At 45.9% G+C, this 21,845-nt stretch overlaps 1 protein-coding gene across 2 annotated transcripts in view; it reads right to left on the bottom strand.

The window, feature by feature from the left end:
• Positions 1-21,845, bottom strand: part of LOC143214650 (protein apterous-like) — a 103,275-nt gene that overhangs the window by 27,377 nt on the left and 54,053 nt on the right. The window contains exons 3-4 of one of the 2 annotated variants that reach the window (XM_076435953.1): positions 11,540-11,831; positions 10,464-10,863 (exon numbers count right to left, since the gene is read on the bottom strand). In XM_076435953.1, the coding sequence (XP_076292068.1) occupies positions 10,464-10,863; positions 11,540-11,831 (692 nt within the window). The remainder of the gene's footprint in view (positions 1-10,463; positions 10,864-11,539; positions 11,832-21,845) is intronic. The other variant, XM_076435954.1, reaches the window with a different exon arrangement.

The following is a 21,845-nucleotide window of genomic DNA, read 5'->3' as shown; positions in this document are numbered from 1 at the left end:
AAGAGTGGAGGCATTCCGTTTTAAAGGACAATTTTCTGAATTGGATTTCTCGGAGAAAGTTACGGTGGTGGGATCGAGGAACCGTCACCTTTTCGGACGGAATGAATCACGGTTATTAAAGCGGACGATGTTTCGCAGGAAACATTAAGGTTACAGTGTCTGTGGAACTCTAAAGAAACCAGAATCCGGGGGAGAGATAAGTCGTATAAGAGTCCTGAGAAAACAGAGCCGTTGGTGGACGCGCCGCGCAACGTCGCAGGATACTCTCCGGCGAACCGGTTCAAACGTATCACTGGTTCTACAAGGAATAAGTGAATTTTATACGGTCGTGTATCTTCCAATGCGAAAATATGATGACATTCCGCAGATACTGACCAACGTTCGGGCATACCAGGTGATTTATCGCGGACGTAATTGCTCCCTCTGTTCGGTGGACCGTAAATGGTAGCTTAATCGCTGCGTGTAACAATGTATCTCTTGCCTTCGGCATTGTGGGACCCTCTTCCGAAAACTGCAATCTTCCAAGGTAAATTCGCTTCGGGAGTCTTCAAGACGTTGCTAAGGCTGCAATATTTTAGTCTGCGAAGATTCTAGTTTGCTTCGGTATCGTTCTTTTTATAACATAGTTTTCGCAGAATTCAGTACTTCATTCAAAATTGAAGATGCAGCATGAATTTGTGGACACGGTGAACGATTCGTGCGAGTGGCGATGTTCGCGGATTCTCGTCAAAGTTCAAATGTTCGCTGTATGCAATAAGCCACGCGATAAATGATGCGTGTCGAGCGTCAAGACGTTGCTAAGGCTGCAATATTTTAGTCTGCGAAGATACTAGTTTGCTTCGATATCGTTCTTTTTATAACATTCATTTCGCAGAATTCAGTACTTCATTCAAAATTGAAGATGCAGCATGAATTTGTGGACACGGTGAACGATTCGTGCGAGTGGCGAAGTTCGCGGATCGAAATTCGTGCGCGGAACCTCGTCGAAGTTCATACGTTCGCTGTATGCAAAAAAGCCACGCGATAAATTATGCGTGTCGAGCGTCCCACGTGGCGCTGGTACGAGTTTACTCGATAAATAATGAGTGGCGGGGCCCGGGCCGGTGCCCCTTGGTCCCCTGGTTCCCTGGTCCCCCCGAAAACCCTTCGGAGGCGAGAGGAGAACGGGACGCTCGGTTCCGGCAATGATTTCGACTACCAATAGCGAAAATAAACCTGCAGGAACGTACGTTCCGGCAAATCCGATCTGACGTACCCTTCGGTACTCGGAATCGTTGGTAAATTTAACGACCCCTCCGTTCCTTACCCTCGCGTGACACGTGGAAACGTGCAGCCGGCCGGGAACAACATCGTCGGCCTCCGTCGGCACGCGGGCACAAAACAGATCAAATTTTATCCGAAAATTTTTCTTTCTTAACAGATATTTTAAGTTGATGATTTATTAAGGTCTGCAGGATATTCAACAAGTTCTGAAAAACTGATCGTAGAACTTCTACGGACACAGGTTTTACACAACCGACATTTTCTCGATCGACATGGCCAGTTATCAACGGTTCCGTCTTGCACAATTAAATGCATGTTTTCTGCTATTTTCACCAGGAAAACAATCTCTCGCGCAAGAAATTGCTTTGTTTACGTTCGAGCACGCCAGTTTATCAATCATCAAGCAACCGTGCAACATTAGAAAATCCGAGAACTGTTCCACGTAAGTAATTGCATCGAGGAAGTGTTGGGCTGCCACGACCATTTTTATCATTCACGGACAAGAGCCAGTACATACAAGTTTTTTGTTATGAAACTTATGAATCGTAGCGTTAGCATCGACTGGCACCATTTTTGCATTGAACAACTCGCATGATGATCGATCAACCAGATCATTTCAGCAAGAAAAATTGCGATTAGGAGCAAAGGTGTGAGCGTTCAAACCGCCCTAAACTGTGGACGATGTTTAATTAACCCACCAGCATGGTCCACGGCTGGTTGTTAATCCGCCTACGTAACAAATCTGCATCGTTTACGGTCGAATTTGTTTGGCGTGGGCAAGAAATTCCGAAAGGTCCCCGGAGCGAGACGGGCCCCGAATTAATTACCCGCCGGCATTGAACTTCCCTCGTGAACGCTCGCTGGCGCACGCGCGAGAAACAAGCCTAAGCGCGGCCATCATCATCGCAACCGCGCGCGCGCGCGCACGTCTCCCAACAAAAGCATCTTCTTGCCTCGCCTCGGATCTTGTTGCGGGTAGTTCATTAGTCGCATTAGAGCAATTTATCAGCGATCAGGGGGCTGGACACGCTTCGATTACCGACGCCGTTCATATTAACGGCGGTGCCAGCCGAACGGACGTAACCGGGCACGACGGAGAAAAGAGAGAAAGAGAGAGGAAGAGAGAGAGAGAGAGTGAGAGATAAGTGCCAGGGACCATCGCGAGGAAACGGAACAATCCAGGAAGCTCTTAGGCTCGGCGAGCAACGATCTCTTTACGCGCAAGCAATTTTCACGACGAAGCCACCGGGCCGGGTCGAGACGGCACGCGAGCTGCCATACTTTCGATCCCGCGTGTACGGTGGTCAGGCTCGCGAGCGTAATTTCCGTGGAAAGTGGCCCCCTCGTTAACAGTTTTTAGGAGCCAGGCAACGAAACGGATAACGCTTGCCGGGGCGCAGGGGGGGCCACCTGGCCACAACGACGACGACGACGACGACGCGGCTAAAACCCGTACACACTACCACCGGCTTCTTTCGCTAATTACATCCTGTACACTGTCAAAATATCAAGATCTGGTCACCGGTCGGATACCAGACTACACTTTGTTCCTCCTTTTGCCGGAACGGAGAGGAGCCCGACGGACCTGATAACGGACAGATAGCGGGGAAAGCGAGACTGTGTTCAGGATACCGTCTCGATTTCAGGACACCGAGAGAGAGGAGGCTGCTTTTAGGCTGCCGTGGATCTGTCTGTTCAGGGGAGATTGTGGGATTCCTGGGATGAGGCCTGGGGGTGGAGATTCGCCACACCTGTACGCTGCTAGCGACGTTAGGGTGCTAAAGTTTGAAAGAATCAGTTGGTGCAGTGTCTGATAGATGTGAAAGTTAAGATTGCTTCTTTCCAATTATTGATTATCCCTATCCGAAGCCTCTCTTCTAGAAGAAACCTCACGTAATATCAATGCTAAAGGTCCCTCATTGGGTGTGCACATCATAACTACAGAGATGATGCTCAATCTCTCATCTAACAGAACAATGGAAGAACCTCTCATCACGATTCTCGAATAAAACGGGACAATCTGATCCGAACCTAGCCCACTAAACATCCCAATCTCCTTCTTGAGGATCTTCAAAATCGATGGAGTAATAGGTCTCCCTAGACCTCTCATAAATAGACTGTGGATGTTTATGTAAAATAAGTATTGTTTGCTTCGATTTCAAGAGACAGGGGTTAGATAAACATTCCATATTAAGCTCCTACCGCTAGGATACCTTGAATAGACACGTCCTCCTCGAAGAAGAGGTCTATCGGAAGGGACATGAGGAATTAACTGGCTCGTCACCATTCTCTAATAAAACGGGACAATTTAATTCGAACCTAGCCCACTAAACATCCCAATCTCCTTCTTCAGGATCTTCAAAATCGATGGAGTAATAGGTCTCCCTAGACCTCTCATAAATAGACTGTGGATTTTTATGTAAAATAAGTATTGTTTGCTTCGATTGCAAGAGACAGGGGTTAAATAAACACTCCATACCAAGCTCCCACCACTAGAATATCTTGGATAGACACGTCCTCCTCGAAGAAGAGGTCTATCGGAAGGGACACGAGGAATTAGCGGGCGTGTTGCAACAAATTTGCGGGGGTGTTTAGGCGATCGCGGATAATCATCGTCACTGATTCTGGTCCAGTAAGCCGTGAGCAGAAAGCCTGGACGGCTGAACGCCTTGTCCGGTCGGATCAATGGATCTGACCGGAGCGATTCCGGGAGGTTAGAAACGCTGCTGGAAATAATTCCTTCCGATCCTTGGGAAAGGGTGTCACGCGCGCGCGAAAGACGGGTTCAGTGCACGGACACGCGAGCCAGGTTGAAGCGAAACCAAGTAAAGCCGAGCTGAGCAAAGCCAGGCCAAGTCGTCGCCTAATAACAGCGCCGCGCCGCGCCGTGTGCTATGCGGCGACAAGAGACCAGATCGCACATGCGAGCCAACCAGATAAGAGAGTTTCGGGCCTGAAGCCGTGTCGTGACGGGATGTCTGCGCTATTCCATCTTGCCTGTCACTCTTGTATGACGACACACGCGGCACCGCGCATGCAGACATTGCGGACACCTAACTGCTTCACCAGCGAACCTCGAAGTGCAGGACTCGCGTGCAAACGTCGCCAGACGTGTGAACACCGCTCCGTCTCACCTGATACACCGGCTGCTAGAACACTTCCAGACGCGAAGTCTGTTCATTAACAAAATGGTTGAAGGAATAATAATCGCTCTGCTATTGTCAATTAACCGGGCAGTGTCCACGTGGGGGTCCAGCGAGATATGCTATATATTTCTCATATTTCTTTCGCTACCGCTTTGCAACACAATTTATGTAGCTTCTTAACCCTCATCCGTCCCTCATTTCACGAACTGAATCTGTCCCTCGTGGTTTTCATTCAAATTGATGAGTTAACAGTTAAAAATTGAAACATTAAAGAAAAAGAAGTCACGGAGTTTCGGGAAAATGTACCTGCAAACAACAGAACAGTACAACTTATTTCGGGAAAACTGTGTCAAATTGACACGAGGAACGGATGAGGGTTAAAAGCCGATACCGCTTGTATCGATTTATAATAAAAATATTAAAAAGGAAAGCAAAATTGCAAAAATGTTTTGATGCGGATAAGAATTCGGATGCGGCAGAAAGCATAGATGATTGGTCTGATAAGTAGCTTGTGTATGGTGTGTATGTATTTTATACTGTTATTTTGACAAAAATATCATAAATAAAATAGTTATAATAAACACAAATTTATTACTATTAATTTATTACTTTGCACTGGGGGTCCATGAGCACCCCTCAGAAGTTCACGTGGACACACTGCCAAGTTAAACATGCCTCTTCAAAATATGGAAGCTTCTTCGATCTTTTTCCAAGTTGCAAGAAATAAGGGATTCGCAAAAGGATGGAAGGAAGCTGGTGTCTTCCGAAAGGACGTTATCAAGTCGTCCTGGCCGATTCCGGCGGCAGGACTTGTGTAATCGGCGAGCGGAGGATTTGCATCTCGGGCACGAAACAACAACGAAATCGCCGTGATCCGTGCGCGTGCAAAAAGGCCGGAGGGCTCGTCTTACACAATCGCATCAACGGGAAATCTACGTTCTCAAATTTCAAGGCTTAATTTACGAGTGCCGCGCGAGTAAATCACGGGAGAATCGTGCGGCGCATCGCGCAGCGACAAATTTATTCCCTTTCCTAGTAGATATCGCGTATCGCCGACACACTATCCGACGCGACTGAAGTTCCTGTCCGGCGCGACAATGGGGAAACAAGGCCGACCGAGGGCTACAATCGTTATGAAAAATCCTGTTCCAATTTAGAACGATGATACGGACCGTGGACCGTACGACTGATATTTTCCTACAATTTTATACGATGCCCTTTGGCGTTCTTGCAGAGTGAATAAAGAACAATGGAAGATCAGCAAGATATTGTTGAACCTCCTCTATAAAGTTAAATCTTCTTTTTACTAGAAAATGTTGTATATCTAGAAAAATATTCTGAAATCAATTCATTTCTCTTATTGGTAGTTTGAAGTCTGATGTCTAAGGGAAGAAAATCGTGATTATAGCGGTAATGTAGACTATGGTGTAGCAATTGGAATTTTCTAATTCAGTGCCAGCCTCCAAGAATGACGTTTGGCATACGAGTCATCGGAACACACATTTAAATGTCTGATAGTCGACCTCTTGCTCCGCGAAGTCTAATCTCGTAGCTGTCACAGGGTGTCTTCCCTACCGCGTCCTCCTTCGCGCGATAAAACCAGCCACTTATCGTTGCCGATCTCGAGCGTTGCTTCAGAGATCGGCTGGCGTGATTTTCGAGGCATACCAGCGCGTTTACGAGCGAGCAGAAGCGTACGAAGAGCACAAAGGGGGCAAAACAGTCTCTGTTGGGCGCTTGGCTACCGAAATCGCGTGAAACCTCCGGGAATCCGACTATATCTTCCATAAAAAACACAAAAGAACAGAGATCTCGAATATACATAAACTTTCCGTACACCTTTTCGTGCGTACATAAACTTCTATACACACTTCTGAACATTACACACCAGTTTATTGCCATTTTTATCACGCTGTTCAATTATTTTATATTTATGATGCGCCACAGAATCGTCACATTCAAGTAAATAGTTTTAAATATTAATATGTGAATGGAGATAAAAGCACACGAGCAAAATGTACAAGCAATTACAAAAATATTTCTAAACACTTTCTAAAGAAATATTGCCATTAAATGTACCATTAAATAGGCCGAATAAATGAAAATAATTGAGAAATTGTGGAGTGGTGCAAGAGCCGGAAGTAGTTAAGAATAAATAAAGAATCTCGACGATGGAGTTTCGAAAAAGGACAACGTGGATCAAGTGCACCAACATCCGGGGATGACGCCTCGGTGCACCGGTCCCGATGACGTCCTAGCCGTTGCACGTGTATATCGTCCGTCGCTCGTGAAATGTAGATCGACGGTGATTTACTTATCAAGAATCGACGCTTCGCCGGAGGTAAATGGTCGAGTCGTGACCATTAGTTCACGGACTGGTCAGTCCGTACGTACGTAGGAGCGCCCCGTGTGTTCAGGATCGAGGGAGTACGCTAATATCCGCGCCGTGTGAGGCCTTCCTCGGCCCCCAACACGATGTTCTTGTCTCTCCACCTAACGTCCATCGAGATATTCCACCGTGAACCTTTAAATTATTTCGCCCCGGTGATCGGCCCCGAGACAATCGGGAATTACGACGGACGGCGAACGTTGATATTTTCATTCCTACCGTGCTGCGACTCTCTGTGAGTTATGAGCGGGATCTTTATGCAAATTCGTGCTGTTCGCAACGGATTTACGAACACATTGCTTGGATACAATGTCTATTGGTGTATGAACAACGAGGTATATTCTGTTGACATGTTTCAAATTGGAGTACGATTCTACTATTCACTCTTCGAAGGGTTTATCAAATTTTGATTTTGTTAAAACTGTATAAAGATTATTTTCGATCAAAGTTTCACGCACCCATTGCCTTCCCACATGTCACGACACGACCGTAACTTGCCGTAGGACGAATATAGTTGGTTTCCGCAGTGCGTCTAACAATTTTCAATCGCGAACAATCCTGGCAACGAGGTCAGCTCGTTACGACCCGCCAAGAATAGTCGGTCCACGCTCGTCACGCCAGCAAGTCAAGCAAGGAAGCAATTTCTGTAATTCCAGTGGCCATTCGAAGACGAAGACGCTTGGGAACACACTACTCGCTGTCGTTTCCAAGCGGACACGAAGCGAGAGAGCGCCGGGTTTGCGCAACGAAACGACGAGGCCTAGAAATCGCTTCGAGCCGACGCGACGCGACTCGTCACGATAAGGGCCCCGTTTTATCGACGTGCACGCAATTTACAATAAATTGCAGGCGAATCATCCGCTAACAATCGTGGAACAGCAAAAAATTATCGTCGCACGGCCCGACGCTCGGAAAACAACGCGATACGCGGTTTCGCACGCATCGGAGCTCGAAAAAATTCGAGCGAAAATTACGCGCATTCCACGTCTGCGAGATAAATGCAGCAATCTACTCCAACACATTAAATTTTTATCTATTACTCTTTTAGAGGTATTAAAATTATTATTATTATTATTATTATTATTTATTATGCACGGACCGAGGTCCATTTACAATAGAATAAAGACTTACAATAGAATAAAGACTTAACATAAATTACTAAGAAAGGACATGCATAAAAGACAAAAAAAAACTATTGGTATAAAGGTACTGATATTATTAAAGTTAAAGTTTGTAACGACCCATTAAAATAGTCAATACTATTGTATAGAGTGTTGGAATTCGCAATAATTCGATTTATAGGATTTGTTAATCCATATGTGGATTTGCATTTACGTGTTTGAAAACCTGCTCGAGATCTCAAAGCACGTTCAGGTGCGTAAAAATTGATTTGCATAAGGAGAGAGGTACAATCTATATGGTTATTAATTAAATTAAAAATAAAGCTCTGGTCGGATACTCTTCTGCGAGCAGACAATGTTTCCAGGTTGACTATGGTTAATATTGTGGAGTAATCGTGATCAAAGATTGACATAGGATTATCAATCTTATGAGAACAAAACCTTTATACCATTATAAATATATTTTTCTGAGAAATTTTTTTAGTGAACTACTCTATTTAAGTGCATGTTTAAACGAAACTGTCATTGTTTTATAAGGCAGGTTCTAGTGTTAAGATTTTAATATTCAACAAATAAAAATGATCGTTCGCCTAACGAATGCGTTCCAGTTGCAACACGGAAGGCAAACAACGATCGCCCGTCCCTCAAACTTCCACAGGATATCCATCGCGATTCGTTCGCGAATTAATCAACTTTCGCCGGGCGCGCGATATCGATAAACAATTCGCAGGAAGTTGCGCAACCGGCTCGATTTCCGGTGTGCCCGTAGAAAAACCGTGGACGCCGGTTTTTTCCTACTCCGCGAAATGCGGGAATGTCGCTGAAATTCCGCGCGGTTCCTTTACCAGACGAAATTCCCATGCGCGCGTGCACTTGGCGCAGCAAGAATTCTCTCACGTCGCGTCGTCCGTTCGCCGCGCCGCGCCGCGCCGCTCGGATTTCCATTCCGAGAAACAATTGCGCCCCGGTCGGCCGGGAATACCCGGAAATCACCTGTTCCGCCATATTTCGCGTCGACTACAGACGATAATCCCTGGCTTACCTGACTGCCATTCCACAGGTAAGGCGCTAAGGGACTAGTTAGCCGCGATTTCTACCCGCACGAAAATCCGCTGAACGATTCCCGGACAAAGCAGAATTTCGTACCCTTTCCCCGACGGCTTTGCTTCCCTATTGTTTCATTTATTATCGGCTAAACAATGTGCACTTGACCCACGAAACGTTTCGAACGCCCTTTAAATCGGAATAATCGTTTCAAAATTGTATTTCCCGAGCAATTTGAAGCATCGATTTACTAAATGACGTCAAATGAGTTTCGAAAAATAAAAGCGGCACTTTTTAAGACTTCGAAATCGAAAATTTCATCGAAATTGGTCAACGTTCCAATTAGCAAAACTTTTTATCGCATAAACCAAATTCGATGAAATTTTCAGAATGTATATCGTCTTTTCAGAGTGTCCAAAGTAATTTTGTTCATAATACGAGAGATTGATTTTTGATTAGGATATCTGCTTCATATTGTTTAACTAGTTCCTGTCAACACAATAAAAATTAGCATTTTAATTGACAGGCAGAGTTTAGATTAAATGTTCTTTAAGCCCTCGTCTCTTGATTTGCATAAACACTTGGTACATTTTGCGAAGACCAGGAAGTACATTTCTATTGCCCAACGATTCCCGCATTTCGATTAACACAGTTTCTCGATTTTAATCGAACGATTACAAGATTCGTTACTAATTTCAACTCGTGTCTCTTTAAATGTTGTAGGCGTAGCTTCTGGTTTCGCGTGACGAAGTCTTCAATGCAACGTAGATTATCTGTCGAGAGCAAAGATAGCAGGCTAACCACAGGACTACAAACTTCCTCGGGAAGCAGTACTAGATATAATCGTGAAAGATTTTGCGGTTTCGTCTAATTGGTTTACCGGGGAATCTTATCAGCCGACCGCATGAGGCTTCATAGGTAGTAGAGTGCGAATTGATAAGTGAGAGAGTATCAACGCTGTGGACCGATACGGCACAACCTGATGAAGCTGTATGAACACCCTTGGAACCAGTCCACAATAATCCCACATTTTAAAATATACTAAACTGTTAAGTTTCAAAGAGAACTGTGGAAACTCTACAACTCTAGCGAAAACGTTAAAAGTCTCAAGAAATACAGCTCTAAGAATGTTTATAAAATCGGAACTATCATACAATTTTTAAGATCGGAGAAATCTCTAAAAAATCTAGCTGAACACTTCCCTATCATTTTCAACAACCCATTACTCTAAACACGTCTAGAAACTCCAATCCAAAATTCCACTAAAATCCGCGTTGAACGTTTAGAAAACGATACTGCCCAGTATTAGAGTCCCGGTTGTCAAGATGATTAACTAAACGTGGAAGCGCAGTAAAAAGGGTCTGGCAAGCTCCGTCGACATGCATAAATCTTGTCCGCGTTGCGCCATTGTGCTAATGTCTCGGTTCACAGATCAACGGTCGCAATTAATCAGGGTGCTGTGTTGGTGTGCTAATAGACAAACATGAGACGTCGACTCACCGATAGTAGTCCTTCTTGCAGTAGATGTTTCCGTCCCTGCTGAAACAGGTAACCTCTCCGTCGAGTCCCTGACGGCAATGGGAGCACTGAAGACAGGCGGCGTGCCACCTCCTGTCAACGGCCTGCAGGTAGAACCTGTCGGATATCCGGAGGCCACATCCGGCGCAAACCACCCCCGGGACGTCCTCGGACTGCGCCGGCGGCGTGGGTGGCGGCTCCAGCTTCGGGATAGCGTGCAAATGCTCCGAGGTCTGCTGTTCTTGCGAATGAGTCTGCGGATGCAGATGCGAGTGGTGGTGGTGGTGGTGGTGATGGTGGTGGTGGTGGGCGGTTTGGGGCGGCATGCTCAGGTCGCTGGGGTTCTCGAAGCTGCTGTTGCTGTTCCTGTACTCCTGTCCACCTGCTCGGTACACAAACGATCAATTGCACTCCTCTTGGAAACACTCTGATGCCTGATTTACATCTCTAACGACGCTACCACGCTGTACACGGTTTGCGGAATTAGTTAGCAGAGACGTTGATAGATATTCAATACTCTAATCGTCTTAATTTAATAAAAGTAGTCAATGTGATTGCTGAACAAAATTTCTCAAGTGTACATCCACAGTTTTTGCAATGAATGATGGCCAAGAACAAAGTCAGAAGCTTTTCCAAAGTACTCTTTAGCTATAGAGAATATGGAATAAATTATTGTGGAATCGAAGTCTTAGTATTCTGGCGAATCAACATCAAGGGACATCTGATCGGCTTAATTTAATAACAGTACTCAGTATGATTGGTAAAGAAAATTTCTCAAGTGCACATCTACATTTTTTACAGTCGATGGACGATGGTCACGAACAAAGTCAGAAGTTTTTGCAAAGTACTCTTTAGCTCTAGAGAATATGGAATATATTATGGTAGAACCGAAGCTTAGTACTCTGGCGAATCGACATCAAGGGACATCTAATGAGTCTACACACTGTGAATCAAGCTGATGATGATGTCGTTAAGTAAAGCGTTAATGAGAGACGTTTCGGAGGCAAAAGGGCGACGCTGTAGGTAGAAAAGGAAGGTATGAAGGAAAGTCAACCCACCTCCAGGCGAATCGTAGTCCCTAGAGTCGTAGGGGGTGGTGGGTCCGTCGTAGCAGTTGTTGTTCGTGCCACAGTGGGTCTGATGCAGGGGTGTATGATGGGGCCCGTGATGGTGGGCGGCAGGAGGACTGCACGGTAGGGTGGTGGGTCGTGCAGCGTCGCCCATGGACGCGGGGAGGCAGGGACTTAGGTCCCTCGCCTGGTCCACTGCTCCGGGCCCCCCCGCGCTGCCGGGCCCCCCTTGACGCCCCACAGCCAAGCCGCTGCCACGCTCCTGCGAGCTGGCCGGCTGCTGGAACAAACAGCAGAGTCGAGGACTTTAGAAACTCTCTAGAACACCGTTGTGTTCCGATACTTTTTGATAGACGGTATTGCCCAATCATCCGCCGATCGTCGCTATATCCTTCCACCAGCTTGCTATCCTTCCACTCTATCCTTACGGCTGAACAATTGCATAACCCTGAAGGCTGCCGCGGCGAAAACGGAACAGTTGCGAGAGGTTCCACGAATCGCTGACTAATGCCGATCGGCTCGAGTGCGTCGAAACTATATATTTGCCGGTCGATCGGGGCCTCGAATGATCTGGGGACCAAGTCATCCCCAAAGTCATCGGGGTCTTCACCTTTCGAGCCTGTCCGACCGTTGGGAAGCAGCGAACGAAACTGCGATTCATTAATTCCATCCCTGGTCAGTGGAGATTCTTGCGAAGCTGGTTGTTAACACTATACCCACCGGCAATGACTTAATAATCCTTCAAAAATCAAAGATATATAACTGCAGGTTTTTTCAATCCATCAATTGTTTCAAACATCACAAACGCAAGCGCAATCCGAGAGGAGTCAATTGAAAAAAATAGGATGGATCAGTTCAATTGAAACTTCGTCCTTAAGCGTCGCCAGTGAGCGTCGCCTGGAACAAGAGACCTAGAAGAAGATGAAGAAGAAGAGGACTCCTAGAACGGTGTCACGCCCAAGAAAAACCCACCGCGTCCGAGAGTCGGCAAAGAGAAACGCGCGGTGAAAGTGATCAAGGAGGCTCCAATTAAAGGAGGAGCTCCAGCGGAATAAGGAACAAAAGCTGCCGATACCGATGACGCCAAAAAACCAGGCACCATCCTCCCCGCGCAAGTTGATCGCAAAGAAGGGTCCGACGGTGGTAAAAGTAAGGGAACGGGGCCCGAACATGGCGAAGACACTTTCCACGGAGGCGGAGGATCCGTAAAGGACATCGACGGGGGACGTCTCGCTAGAGGACAGCCTCGGCTGTCGGCTAGCCGCGGTTGTTCGGAATAGGCGAAATAGGACAACAACCTATCGGCCGAGGAAGAGGAGAGGTAGCAAGGAGGCACGGTAGCCGGGGAAGTGACAGCGGATTACGGCTCGGTTGACATCGGCAAAGGGCAACGACGACGGGGCCTAGGGAAAAGGAGAAAGATAAAGAGTTGGTAGCCGGTCTCTGATGGATGTCGCAAGGCGGTGTATCGCGCATGCGCGCGACCCTATAAGGCGCCCGGAGCCGACCAATCCGAGTCGCCGGCGTGTTTCAACTGTCAACGCGGCCGCGGCGTACCGCGGGACATAAATTACAAGGCTAGGCTGGTCCTCTCTTTCTCTGCCCTCTTCAGCCTTCCTCTTCTTCTTCATCTTCTTCTTCACTAGGCTGGTCCTCTCCTTCTCTGGCCTCTTCAGCCTTCCTCTTCCTCTTCTTCTTCTTCTTCTTCTTCTGCTTCCTACCCATCCCCTCTACCTTCCCGTCGACAATCCAAGCCACCTCTAACCCTCTGCCGGTTCTCCTTCTTTCCCTACGACCCTTTCCTCCGCATTTCCTTCCACTGGTCCTTTTCCCTCCCCTTTCCCTTCCTGTCTTTCTTCCTATCGGAGGAAAACCGATGCTGAACTTTACAACCACAGATACCGGTATTTACTGCGCCGCACCAACGCGGCGCGTTTGCGCTCCCGTGAGCCACTGCGACGTCCGACGTCGTAAACATCCAAGCATTCGCGCGATCGAGCCCTGACGAATTTAAACGGCGAGCACCAAGGAATTAATTGCTCCCCCTCGATGAACGTCGCGCCAATGGCTTAGGGAAGCGCTGCCGCTGATCCAATTATACGAGCCTGCGGTGATTTGCGCTTGGGAATCGTCTGCGGTTGGTGGTGAGAGCGGTCGTTCGTCATGTGGCAGAATTTGGTTGTAGACGGGAGGAAGATCGTTGCCAGTGGAAAACCTCATGGGAGTGATTGCAGAGAAAGAAGAGAGAATAGACAGATCTTTTTGTTTTATCTAGGCGAGTTCTTCAGGACTAGCTGCTGAAATGGAGCTGTTTGTAGGGGGAAAAAAGAATGAACTCATCCTTTTAACCTGTTTTGTTTGGATACTACCGAAGAAGAAGTTTAAAAGAATTCTACGGGACTAATTGCAAGAGGAAGCGCACGAGATTTGTGGACAGCTTAGTTTCCCATAGACAGCCATAATGCCCTTATTTAGCTGTTTCCATTCTACATGAAAAGATTAGTGGGAAACGTGGAATGAGATGTGTTCGTGTACGGCTCTGACTGGCAGTAAGTAGATACGGTGAACAATGATCAGACGCTATAGTCAAGCCCGACTGAAGGCGTGTATGTATTAGTCCGAAATTTCGATAGCGAAGACAATTTACATTGTCCACTGAAACATGTTAAATCGAATAGAAGACATTCGCAAAATCTTCTTTGCAGCAACAATCCCAAAAGAAATGATCCAATTAAGAGATCGTCTACAGCAAATCGTTAGATGCGAATCGTTGGATCCCCAGGCAACAATTTAACACTTAACACCCCGAATCTGGAAAATGTAAGCAACAAACGCATAAAGATCCACAGCCCGTTAAACAAACACTTTTGGCCAGCGGGGCATATCTCGGTAATTAGCGATTTGCATGTAATTTCGCGCAGGACACTATACGGCGTTTCCTTTTTCTGCCGGTGTTAAATACACTCGATCGGCCGTCAATGGAACGTAATAGAAAATAGGCACGCATAGTGGGGCTGTTAAATAAAGAACAAAGTAATCGTACAGATGATCTGCACGCGATATTCGCGTTCTAATAGCCACGGTGTTTTTTTTTTCCTCTATTTTTCCTATCGAAGTTGATCCGTCGTGAGATACTAGGCTCCCGCAGAAGGACACCGGTGGTGATCGAACTGTGCAAACGGATCGATGGATCGAGCAGGTCGGCGCATTACGTTAAACGAGGAAGCTAATAGAAATTACAGAGACTTTGTTTGCGCGACGTCGCGAGGATTTTCTCTACACCGACGTAACGGTTACGTCTGCTGCGCGTTTCTTATGTAATAAACCGGGCCGCGTAAAGAATCCGAAGAACGCGCGTTTCCATGGTGTCCCGGCTCCTGTTCGAGAACTATGCTCGTTTCCTTCGAGGATCACTGATTAAGCTCCGATTGGAACTTTGATTGGGCGACTTTCTTGCCTCGATCCGGGACGCCCCGCCGAGCTGGACTCGATTCCACGGACGAATATGTCATTTTTGAACCAGTTCTGTCGATCATACGGAGGACGATGATGCTCGCCGCTCATTCCTCCAACAGCTCCCTCGCCAGAAACGACAGCGAAAGTTTCTCTATTTTACGATCGTCCCACTTAGAGATCGAACGGCGGAGAGCTCGCTTTTTAACGACTGTCCATCGGGGGTCTAATCATTCGCATATCTTCCTCTTTTGCAATCGGACTCTGCCGATCTTTCTGTAAAATAAAAGCGCATCGATCGACGGGAATGGTAGTCGAATAGAAAGTTATTTCTTATCCGAATCATTTTAATACGGTGCCGGCAATAGAACGCTCATATTCTTTCGATGCTCCGTCTCGCGGTTTGACCATGTTTGTCGTAAATGAGTTCCACGAAGATTCTTCTTCTCGTCTCCGAATCGTTCATCTCTGATAGATGTTTCTTATGTAATGATTTATTCGCGTATTTGTACCCCTTTCGGTACAATATCCTTCCTTTTTTGTTTGATTCACGGTAGTTTGTTTTATACCTCATGAAAATTCTTTCCTTGTATATTACAATACTGCAAAGTATCAGAGCTACCGTCAAGTATACGTTAAATCTTTTATTCATATACAACCCTTTTTGTAATGAATTGCAATGCTTCGGATTAAACTCTTTCCACCGTTTCCTAAGATATTCCATCGAGAATAGAATTGATTCTCCGTGCAGATAAACATGACTCGAAACGAAGTCAGTACCGAAGTACTACACACCACGAAGTGCCCACAGAAAAATGAAGAATACGAGAGCTCAGCTTGAAGATCGACCAGCGCGATTACCCTTCGAAAATGGTTAATCCGGGTTGGGGACGATCGGTGTCGAGGAAAGTCAAAGGTTTAAAACGCGGAACGCACAATAGTTTTCATTTACAGTTCCAGGCTTAATGTCATCATTAACCTCGAGCGAATCGCCGGAACAATGCACGCTTTTTCCAGCAGTCAGGCGCGTTTCTTAACACTCTATTGTGTTAAGTTGCACTTGTACAACGCCGAAGACGTTCCCGGGAGCAGAGAACCAGCAGCGGTCGGCTGGTTTTCTTTCGACGTGTCTCAATGAGATTTCCCAACCTTCTCGCTCGGTGTATATCGAGCGGTCGGAAGAAGCGCCGACAACGAATGTAAATGCGGATTCTTCCACCGTCGCCGCCGCCGCCGCCGCCTGGAAGCGAATTATGGTACACTCTGCTTTTCCATTTCCAACGGTTTCTCACGAGCGCGATGCTTTTTGCCCGTGTCCTCCATTTTTGAGAACTATGCCACGCGAGAATTTCACGAATGGGGAACCCTGAGTTCCTTATGCAGATCAAGAGCCGCGGTCTGTGACCCAGATATCTAACGCTGTAGGCGAAGGAAATCCGCCATAAGAACTGACCGGAAGAATCCTTTGACTGACCTCTCAAGATTCGCAAATTATTTCGGAACTTGGTTCATGAGAAGACGCCCGAAAATCTTAACTTCACGCTCCCGAGGTTACGTTCAATGAAAGTGTTGATAAAACGTTAACTGTTGTTAGTAGAGTCAATTTTTCTAGACCCCTGCAGATTTCAGTACAATTTCCGGAGACTTAAAGCAGCCCGAAAATTCTGTAACAATTGACGAAGATATTTTCAAGACCCCAACCTAACCTTATACAATTCAAATTTCGTATAGGAGTTCACACACTTTGTATATTGGATAATTGAATGCACGAAATTTCGCTGACGCATCGAAGGAGCCTAGCGTGCCTTGGCTCGATTAAATTCAATTAAATGATTTTCCTGCCGGCTAACCTCGCAATTTTCACGGGGTGAGTCGAGCTCATGCACCCGCTGATTTCCCGCTGAAAAAACCGCTTCGTCTCGAGACAAATTTCCATTAGCTGCGGAAAGAAAGCGCGATATCTCGAATTAGCAATTCCCTCGGAAAAATGGCTCGGATCCATTATCAATCGCGGAGTCCGGTAGCGCAGTCGCTAAATCATAGTGTTATCAGCGCCGGCAGTCAGTCAACGTGTCCACGACGACGTGGTGGCTGAATAAAAAGGCGAAAAGAATCGAGGCAGGTATAGGCGAGAGCGGTTGCAATTGGTGGTCGATATCTCGAAACGGTTGGACCAGTGACGGCGCACAATCGAGGCGACATTTCTGCCGGCATTCTACGGGTTTTCGTGCCGGCATCCCGCGAGGCGGATTCCGCGCTCGTTATTTACTTCACGTTTCGCGAAAATGAAAAAGGCGGGGTCTTGTGCAAGTTCGCAACGCGAGCGCGCGAGCGCAAGCGGTGAAAGTCCGGCTTGTGTTTCGCGGCGCGGGTCCACTCTCGGGATGGATAAGGATCGTGAAGATCGATCGACCAGTCGACGGTCTTCCGTGGGAAATTTATAGGATGGTCGACCGGTTGCGAAATCACGAGGAAATTCTGGAAATGGACATCCTGCTCTCCGTGGCGGAAAATTCGCGCCCCGAGAATATTAATGGGACGAGGCTGTTTTCCTGCCTCGGCTAAATTTGGCGCGTACAATCGAATAAAAATAGTCAATGAAGGGAAATTTATTTCGGACCCGTAAAACGTCGAGAAGAAAATCCTTACGAGCAGCCCGATAAATAAATCCGCTGAAAAAGTGCGAGACGCAATTCCCGTTGCGCCGTCCTCGTAAACACCCCAAATACAGAAAATGATGGTTCATATACCCTCCGTGGACGGTGCTGTTATCAGAGTATAAAATTCCAAGCGACATCGATCGGCTTTTCTGGCCGCGGCGTTTCCGGCCAATAAAATGTCTGGCGAAACGTAAGGGAGCCGGAGTTGAAAAATTTTCAGTTCGCTCGCAGGATGGAGCAGGAAACCGATCCTGTATGACCGTAGAAAACGGCAGGCGGCCGCAAGCCGGAGCTTTTTCACGGTTTTATAAGCAGGCTTGTCCACCGTGTTGCCCGGCGGCGTATCAGCTTCCCTTGGCCGGGCCGTGATAGTGATAACAATAAACAGCCTCGTCGCGTCTACTCGGCGCGCACGGCCGTGTGCGGACGGCGCTGTGGTTTTCTCTCTTAAAACGCGTGGGCGACGGTTAACACCGCGGAGAACCGATAAACTGGCCCGCTATCTGCACTTCTCCGCGGCGACCGGCTACCAACCACTCTCGCCAACGAAAATATTGGTCCGAGGCTCTGATCTCGTGCTACTGTGCCACCTCAGGACCGTTCGAGCACGGTTCCGATGAAAAAACCTTGTCCGGCTGCTAAAAACCGCACCCTGTTAGACCTCTCGCTTTGGAGGCTGGGTACGCTATTGTTCGTTAGTCATCTAGTTATTTTTACGCATTTATCAGATATGGAAATTAGAGAAAACCACTGCTGACGGCGTGTAGCTATTTTTGAGATTTAGACTGTGATTCATACAGACATGTTTCAATTTTTTGATGCAGCTTATTTGATTTAGGTGTAAAATTTTGTGTTGAGAAAGTCCGAAGGGTCCGGCGAACGCTGAACGCATAATTAACAAAGAGGCCATCTTGAAGCCGGCGGAGTGATATAGACTAGTGTTTAGACTGTCTTTTTATTGGCCATGGGAAACTCATTGTTCCTTCTTTCAAAGTTCAAGCTTAGATGCACTGATACTAACTGGGTGACCTATCGATCGTAAATTCTCATTACACATAGATAAGAGCTTCCTACGCTGCTCGTCCCGCAATCAATGTTGGCACAATGTAATTTGATCTCGTTGTGGATGATATAACTCCATCGAATGCCGGAAACATTGGGAAAAGAAGCAACGGAAAGCGTACGACTCGACTATTACGCAACACTGCTCGTCTCCTTAAAGCAAGTCACTGTAATCGAGATTAGAGATCAGCGAACATTAAAAACTGAAAAGATGAGTAATAAAAATTGGATTTCTTGGTTTTAATTGTGATTTCTTTCAAATAAAATACTGCATCAGACATTAAATTATGTATCTCAATGAATATCTTTCTTTTACGAATAAAACGTGCGAAATGGAGCTTTAAGATTATGGATCAATAAAAATTAAATAGAAGAATAAAGTTGAGTTTCAACCAGCATCGATGCGAGATTTCTGCGATCCCCAGGCCGCTGTCGACGACGTTTCGAAGATGGCGTCCCCGCGACGATGACTCCGCGTATCAGCGCAAAAAAATGAATAATTACGGTCGAGTGAAAGGTATCGATTTGATTGGCGTTTCTCTTCCCAAAGCGACGCGCTCAGAAACGATTTCAATTATCGAGCCGCCTCCGCTCATGAAATTTCGACGAGTTTATCGGGCGACTTTCCACCGCGCGCAACACTCCGACTAACATGAATATTAATTCGCGTAAGACTCGCGGTTCTACCGTGCTCTTTTTCTACTTTTGTTTTTTTTCTTTTCGTATACAGTACAGCCGGTTGCAAAACCCGTGGTTTTGCAAGTTCGATGAGTCATTGGGGTCCGGAGCAAAGTCGCGTTTCCGCTTCGAATCTCACCGATAAATTTTCATTTCTTTCTCTTTTTTTTCTATTTTCGCGTGCCTCGCTCGTGATCGAGCGACCCTTTTTCTGCGAGAAAGATGGCGAACGGGGCGAAACGACGGTACATGTGTGCGTCGCAGAAGACGAATCAAGATTTCGAGAAGAAGGGACACGTTTCGTGGAAGGATCAAATTGAACGACTGTCCTTGCCTTGCATCCGGTGCAGCATTGCACAACTCGAGACGCGACGAACGCAGCAATTTCATCGATTTGGAGGCATACGTAATGCAAATTGAGGAATTGCTGGTCTTTACGGGGACCGTGATTTTGATGAAAATTGTGCATAACGTAATTTTTGTTATTTTGTGACGATCGTCCTTCGAGGAAACAATTTTATCTGCGCTCTTGACCGTTCGTCATCCTCTTGGCCTTTCGAAAGAGATTAATAGAGATAGTTGACAGTGATATTATTTTATGATCCTTTGGAATGCAAGAGTTCGTTCGAAAATGTTGAGAGTGAAATTCTATATTATTCATTTTGTTTTAACGCATTCTTTAACATGTCTGCATGAGTCTTCATTTGTTGTTTGTCTTTTCAAGATGCTCAAGAATACGGAAAAATAATTCTATCTACATTTAGAATCGAATAATCAATTCGTGTAACAATTTCGCAATGCTTCTTCCTTCAGGCACTTCCTTTTTGATCTTAGATACTCAAGAACGAAGAAAAAATAATTCTATCTGCATCTTCCAATGAAATGATCAATTTATATGAAGATTTTTTCACAGTGTTGCTTCCTTCGTGTATCTTCTTCCAGTAATTTAAGAGATGCTCAAGGACAAATAAAAAATCATTCCGAAATGATCGATCTTATCTAGAACATTTTCAATGTTTCTTGAATATTCGAGATTTCTAGACGATAAAAATTGAATGGGAACATATTTGGAGATTTGCGAGACACGCCGAACTGATTATTTAACGCTGAAAGATGCAGTGACAGAAAGCGGCACATGCCGAGCAGGCCAAGAATCACGACCCGACCCCGAGATTATGGTTTCCCTCGCGTTCCGCGAAAATTTAGACTACGCCTCTAGCGCTGTCATCCAACTGTTAATTTCAGCAATCAATCGAGCTGGAATTTTAATCTGCTCGCTGAAAGAGTGAATAAACACAGCCAATATTTTCGGCCATTCGTTTGTTGAAACGTTGATCGATTCGGGAAAATCAAGAATTGTTTTGGCAGCGACCACTGTCCCGTCTAAATGTAATAAATTCGAGATTCGGTCGCTTTTGACAGGCCTCCCACAATACTCAATCGAAAATTCATGAAAACTATATTAATAATTAGTAAATTATACTAGAATATTAAATTTATGAAAATGAGGGATTTCCAATTACTAAATTACCATATTCCTCAATTTTTCAAAACTCGAAAGACAACTTCACAACCACAAACCGTAGGTGAAACAGAATTTCATTAACACTATCGTGTGGATAATACAATAATTATGCAGCACTGCAATGCGCAAATGAACTAGTTTCATGTTTAAACCAGACCTGAAACTTATGAATCGTAAAACAACTGTATCACCAACTCACTTGCTCGAACAGAAACACTTTCAGTTTCGTGGACAGTCTGTCGAACAGAAGAGTTAACAAGGGAAATAATCAGACGAGGAGTTAATCATTAATCATCGAGGGCCTGTTTGATCGATTCGAATCGCTGAGCCAGGTAGCTGGCCAGGCCAAAAGGAATCCTCCGGATGCCAGCGAAATAATTCGGTTTAGAAGAGGCTCGTCGGACGGCGTCGTGTTCTCGTTGAAATTAATTTCTGTCCGAACCGGTAGCGATTCCGTCGCCCTTTCGCCAGAGACCGAATTTTGAGAACTCGTCTCTCGACGGATCGTCGCCATTTGTTCGGACCGTTTAATAGATTTCTCACTGTCCACCCGAGGTGACCTAAAGCTGCACACAGAATTATGCTTCCGACGGCGTCTCTCGCAAACCGCTTCATAAAACGTGACGATGAAAAATCACTTGTTTGTGACCCTGCTTAAACAATCATTAACTCGAATACGTTCTCCGTCAATTTGTTCATTGCTCCTTAAATTGACGCTGTAGGAAAATATCAACACTCTGTAGACTGCTGAATGATAACGCATATTTATTACGTTATAATTAAACCGCGGATTTTATGAATCTAGAACCAATGTAGACTGACCAAATATAAAACTAATCAACCTAGTAAATCAAAATTAAAATGGCCACAGTCCTCCAAATTTTTCCACGTTAATGAGCATCGAAGTGCGGCGCAG

Source organism: Lasioglossum baleicum, chromosome 12, assembly GCF_051020765.1.
Source record: "Lasioglossum baleicum chromosome 12, iyLasBale1, whole genome shotgun sequence".
Taxonomy (NCBI): domain Eukaryota; kingdom Metazoa; phylum Arthropoda; class Insecta; order Hymenoptera; family Halictidae; genus Lasioglossum; species Lasioglossum baleicum.
The sequence above is the reverse complement of the archived record's forward strand: the minus strand, read 5'-3'. Positions and strand labels throughout refer to the sequence as shown.